Source organism: Antrostomus carolinensis, unplaced genomic scaffold, assembly GCF_000700745.2.
Source record: "Antrostomus carolinensis isolate BGI_N321 unplaced genomic scaffold, ASM70074v2 scaffold19449, whole genome shotgun sequence".
Taxonomy (NCBI): Eukaryota; Metazoa; Chordata; class Aves; order Caprimulgiformes; family Caprimulgidae; genus Antrostomus; species Antrostomus carolinensis.
The window spans coordinates 1,213-6,878 of record NW_010340878.1 but is presented as its reverse complement, the minus strand read 5'-3'; the positions used below and the strand labels follow the sequence as shown (position 1 = coordinate 6,878).

The 5,666-nt window shown below is 37.4% G+C and overlaps 1 protein-coding gene across 1 annotated transcript; it reads left to right on the top strand.

Annotated features, from left to right (window-relative positions):
• Nucleotides 1-323: 323 nt before the first annotated feature.
• TBC1D7 (TBC1 domain family member 7) lies at nucleotides 324-4,804 on the top strand (the record flags this gene model as incomplete). The annotated part of the gene is made up of 3 exons (XM_010176316.2): nucleotides 324-514; nucleotides 3,026-3,163; nucleotides 4,659-4,804. Coding segments are annotated over exons 1-3 (434 nt in total), but the record flags the coding sequence as incomplete, so codon positions are not given.
• Nucleotides 4,805-5,666: the final 862 nt, after the last annotated feature.

Sequence of the window (5,666 nt, the reverse complement as noted above, 5' to 3'; positions counted from 1 at the left end):
CCCAAGTCCTTCTCTTCAGAGCTGGTCTTAAACCATTCATCACCCATTTGCTGAAAATGTTGTAGAAGAGCTTGAGAACCAAGTGCTTTGTTTGTCCTCTGACTTCCAGTTTTGTAGCATTTTCTCCCTGTCTTCTTTGACCAAGTTTATAAGCAAACTGTAGTGCCAGGTCTTACATTTCTGTAGGCTGGAGTTACAGGAATTGAATTCAGGCAGATCTTTTGGAAAGGGAGTTTGGGTGCTGTTTTTTTCTCTTTACAGTTGCTTATATTTTTTTTTTTCTGTTTGTTTTGGGTTTTACATTTATTTTATCTTTTTTTTTTTAGGAATTATTCCTCCTCATCATGAATCTCATGCTTTGGTGATGAAGTACCGGAAGGAGCAGTACTGGGACATACACCATGCTCTTTGTGTAATTCGTTTTATTAATGATTCTACCCCCCAGGTAGATGTTTTCCTTCGCATACATCAACTGGAATCAGGAAAATTGCCTCGAAACTTGACTTTTCCATTGGTCAGTTGTCATTTTTTTTAACAGTCTTTTAAAGATAGGATTGTATTTAACTTTGAACTATAAATCTGTGAGAAACTGAACTGCAAGTAGCCCTGCAAATGCACGTAGATAGACAGAGTAAGGTGAATGGAAAACAGAGAAGTGCTGGTATAAAATAAGGGATTTTAATCAAAGTGCTTTTCTCTCTTTCTTCCCCTAAGTACTTATGTAAGATTTTATGCCTTAAAAATCTCTTTTGTGTATTTTGCCTGCTAGGCTTCGATATCAGAGCCAGTACAAGCAGTAATTTACTGCAAATTGCATCATATTTTTAAATTACTTTTTAAAAAAATCTAGACTTTAATATTCTGACCTCCTTTTTCTGTTAACATGAGCTGATCTAGGCTTCTGTCAGGTGATGCATGTGCTCTGTAGTTTACAGTGTACCCACATATGGGTAAATGAGCCTGTTTTGATGCCAAGTCTATAGTGTGGTGATAAAAACAATGTGTGGATCTTATACATAAGCCCCTATGAAAGAGGAGGTGATGAAAGGAGCCATGGGACTTTCTGAAGTGGATTTTATCCTGTATTTAATGTTCATTTATCCATGTTCACTCTAGCCCAGTTTATTTTGTTATTTTTTCATCTGTAATAACAAAATTTGGTATCAGAACTTGAAATCAAATTCAAAATAATCATAGAATCAAAGAATGGTTTGGGTTAGAAGGGTCCTTAAAGCTCATCCAGTGCCACCCCCCCTGCCATCAGCAGGGACACCTTCCACTAGACCAGGTTGCTCAAAGCCTCATCCAACCTGGCCTTCAACACTTCCAGGGAGGAGCAGCCACAGCTTCTCTGGGCAACCTGGGCCAGTGTCTGACCACCCTCACAGTGAAGAATTTCTTCCTAATATCTAATCTAAACCTCCCCTCTTTCAGCTTGAACCCATTTCCCCTTTTTTTGTCATTAACTGCCCTTATGAAAAGTCCTTCCCCAGCTTTCTTGTAGGCAATAATAATAACAGAAAAAAGTTAAACTAAGTTAATATGGGAAATCCAGTAATGTTTTGGACTGGAGGACTGTATACAGCATTCTCTTGTCAGAGAAGGGAGAGTGTTTTATGCCCTTACCATTGCCTAGGAATGTGGCCATCCTACCCTGCAAGTTTCCTCTGGAGAAATTTCCTTCATCTTGGCATATGACCTAGTGGGCTGAAAATGCATCCCTTCTAGAGCAGCATCACTTTCCCGTGCACCCCAGAGCACTAGCTGCTGTCAGTACTGCGATGGGCTTTAATAGAGGTGGTGTTGAGCAGATCCACAGGTATTAGTCCTGTAATTTGTGTTTGTTTTGCTGCAGAAAGCATTTGTTTTCTTTTTTGTGCTAGCCTGTTTTCAGTCCAAGAGCTATCCCCTTAAACTTTCAAGAGGTTATTGCTTGATAGCAATGCACATGTTCTGTTGTGGGCACAGAGGGAGTTGAAAGATGATGTTGCATTGGTCTAAATATTATGAAATGATTGAGTCATTTAGGAGATTTCCATGATTTGTACGTTTTGTGCATCTGAAAGCAGAAAGTTGAAGTAGGGATATGTGTGTATTGCAGCAGTCAATGCAGCAGAGGCATATCCTGGTATATTTATACATATCCTGGTAGTATTTAGACTATTCAAGTGTTTTGCATGAGTTGTAATCTGTGCAAAACCCTGTGATGCTAAATTTTACTGCTGGTGGTTACAGTAGGTCAGACTGTGGATACATCTCTGGGTTGTTACCCTGCCTCCTAATGCCTGTGTAAGAAAGGCTGTAAGAAACAGGGCAATTATAGAGCCCTTCCTTGTGCATCTTCCCAGTTTAGACACTTCCTCAGCTGGAAGGTCTGGTAGGATTAGAGTTAGCTCACCTCCACCTCCACTATGTGCAGTCAAACTCTGGTTTAGGCATGCTGATACTTCTGTTAGGGAAGTATCATCAGGAGAAGAGGTGATGGCATGCCTGTCACATGCTTCTGGTCCTGTATTGTGGGGAGTAAGATACTCATCACCTGGAAATATGTATTTGTCTCTATCACCTGGAAAAGGTTTGTCTCCCTTATTTGTCTCCAGGAAGATGTTTATCTCAAACCAAATGATTTTCTATATGTTGAACATAAGCATACAGGTCATGACTGCATTATTTTCTTCAGTAATTGTGACATCCATGGCAAAGGTGTTTGAGGGACCTGTTTGGCCCTTAGCAAGGAATAGAATGAAAGATTCTGCTCCCATGCAGTATAAAAATGTGGGGCATAGAAGTATCTTATGTTTTGGTTTTAAAAGCAAGGCAACTCTCAGTTGTTCTGCTTTAATAGGTATCTGTCACCATAAGGCAGCTGCAGCCTGATGTTTTATTTCTGGATGTCAGAATAGCTCTTTGTGTATGTTGATTCTAGTTTGTTTTCCCAAATAGCAGGGAAAAGGAATATAAGAATAATTTAAATCAGATAGTCCAGTGCTTCGGTGTAGTTCACTTCTTTGGCTTTATTTTCCAGGAACCTGAAGATGAAGTGTTTCTTGCTATTGCTAAAGCAATGGAGGAGATGGTGGAGGATCCCATAGAATGCTATTGGCTTGTCAGTTGCTTTGTCAATCAGCTGAACAGCAAGCACAAAGATTCGTTACAACAATTGGTAATGAAAAAATACTCTTTTTTCTTGTGAGGAGAGCTATAAAGGAGAGAGGAGAAAATCATAGAAAGCATTAATATATGGAGACAGCTGGAGCATCAGAGGTTACACCTTTGGGAAATGGGAACAGTGCTTTTTGCATTGAGGTTGTACTGTCTTGTAGAACACTTTGTCTTAACATAACATTAGAAATTGGTTTTGTTTGCTATGTGGTAGTTTTTAATTACATCTTATTTTCTTCTTAGGTCAGCTAACACATTGTATCTAATTGAATTATATTTCTCACAAATTGGTCACTTAAGAATTTTCCTTATTTTAAACACTTAAAGATGTCACAGAATTAAGAACATCTGGATGTACGTTTGCTGTTTTTTAGGCTGCATCTCTGGCAGATGAGATGCAGCCTAAATCCATGTGCTGCTTGTTGGGTGATAGATAAAGCACAATTGTTTTGCTTTATAAATGGAGCAGGGTACTACATCCTCAAAAAACCCAGGATGTTGCAAATTAAGTTATAATACAAAGTAGAATAGAGTTCTTTTGGCACTGATCACTTAAATGCTCTCATAGAATATTAATTTTGAATTGATATCTTTCTGGTTTATTAAATTAAAATTTGATTGTAAAGAAAATGCATACTGATAGAAACTTGCTTCTGGAATTCCTTCTGAAGGACAGAGGAGTGTTTTTAAAGTAAGTATGTGCTTTCACTACATAGGGAGTGCCAAATGTGTCCTTCCTTAAGTTTTTGTTTTAATATTCACATTGTACCAAGACCCTGGATGTTAGAACATGGATAAAGGAAGAGGTTTTTGTCCTTTGACAGCTGAAGTCATTAGCTGTTTACCTAATTATGCCAAAAGCCATCAAGGCACTCCAGAATTTATGAAAATGTAGGTTGTGTAATATTAGAATTTAAAAAAAAATGAGAACTATTCATTTTTCAGCTCCATTTTATGCTGTTCTGTTGGCCTTTCTAAATACTTTGGACTTTCAAACAAGAAATCAGTGTCCAGCTTTTAAATATATTGTACGGGGATTTACTCTTGGAATTGATTTTCTGGGTTTTGCTGCATTGTGTGTAGATTTTTTGTGTGTGTGTGTGTGTGTGTGTATGCTAAGGCAATTAGCTTTGAGGTGAATGAAACTCAGTTTTACTTGTGAAGGTAGCAGTAATTAGTGCAGGTTTAATCTCTGCATTGCCTTAAGCTCTCAAACACCTCCTTGCATTAGGGAATACTGGATATTTTAGAAGTGTTCTGCTAGTGGTCAGCAATTTAAGGAACTTGGGGTTGTTTATTTAGTACTTAATTAGCTAATTGCAAAAATCAGCATGGAACATTGTATTTTTTAGTTAAAATAATGCAAGTTCACTATTTTAACATGCTGTTTTATTTGAATTTTTTTATTTTTTAAGATAACTATGTCTTAAAATGTGTGTTAACTATGGAGGGCACTCTGATTCGAGTTACTTAGAATTTTCCCATTCCTTTCTCAGCCAAAAATGCTGGAGCAGTATTTGAACCTTGAAGATAACAGACTCCTAATGCATCTGAAAGCATGTGCTGCGATGAGCAAACTTCCTTATGATCTTTGGTTTAAAAAGTGTTTTGCAGGCTGTTTGCCTGAGTCCAGTTTGCAAAGGCAAGTTCTTTTTCTTTCTACTTTCTTTCTACTTTCTTTCTACTTTCTTTCTACTTTCTTTCTACTTTCTTTCTACTTTCTTTCTACTTTCTTTCTACTTTCTTTCTACTTTCTTTCTACTTTCTTTCTATTACTAATTATAGAGTAATTTTAGCTTTTTGTCATCACTAGCAGGCAAGGAACTCTCCTTACTTTATCTGTAAGATTATGGAGTTAACTTCATTTTTGACTTGAAAATGATGAAATTAGATTTGATTCCACTTGTTACTGATGCAAGACAATCTGTGTCATCGTTTCTCAGATGGAAATTAAGAAAGGATGGGGTTAAATATAGCAACTGCTTCAACTGCTTCTGTTAGACACTTAATGCCCCCTAGGAATTAAAACTCCAAATCCCCCCTTAGTGACAGGTAGCTGAATGGTAGTCAGTTTTCAGGCTTTTTAACCAAAATCCTTGCTTAGGGAGTGATTATAACACTGTATTATCATTAGATGGAAAAGATGTTGGGAATGTTTATTTTAAAAAGTACTAGGGCAGGTTGAGTATTACAGTGTTAATGAAATAGTGCATTGTATCAGGATTCTACAGCTAGAAATAGGCTGTCCAGCTTTTAAAAGGGGAAAATTCTTCTGCATGGCATTTCATGCCTAAAGGGCCTTTGAAATGAAGCTTGTATGAATTCTCTAATTGTCTGAGAACTCGGGGAAAGGAGACAATTCAAGCTAGATGTAGAGAAGCAATTCCTTCCTGCATTAACAAGAGTTGTTAATAGCTGAGTAGGAGATGGCACAAAGTAAACAATGTTTTTTGTTTTCAGCCACCTTAAAACTTTGAGAAGTAACAAGATTCGGAGGAAGTTTT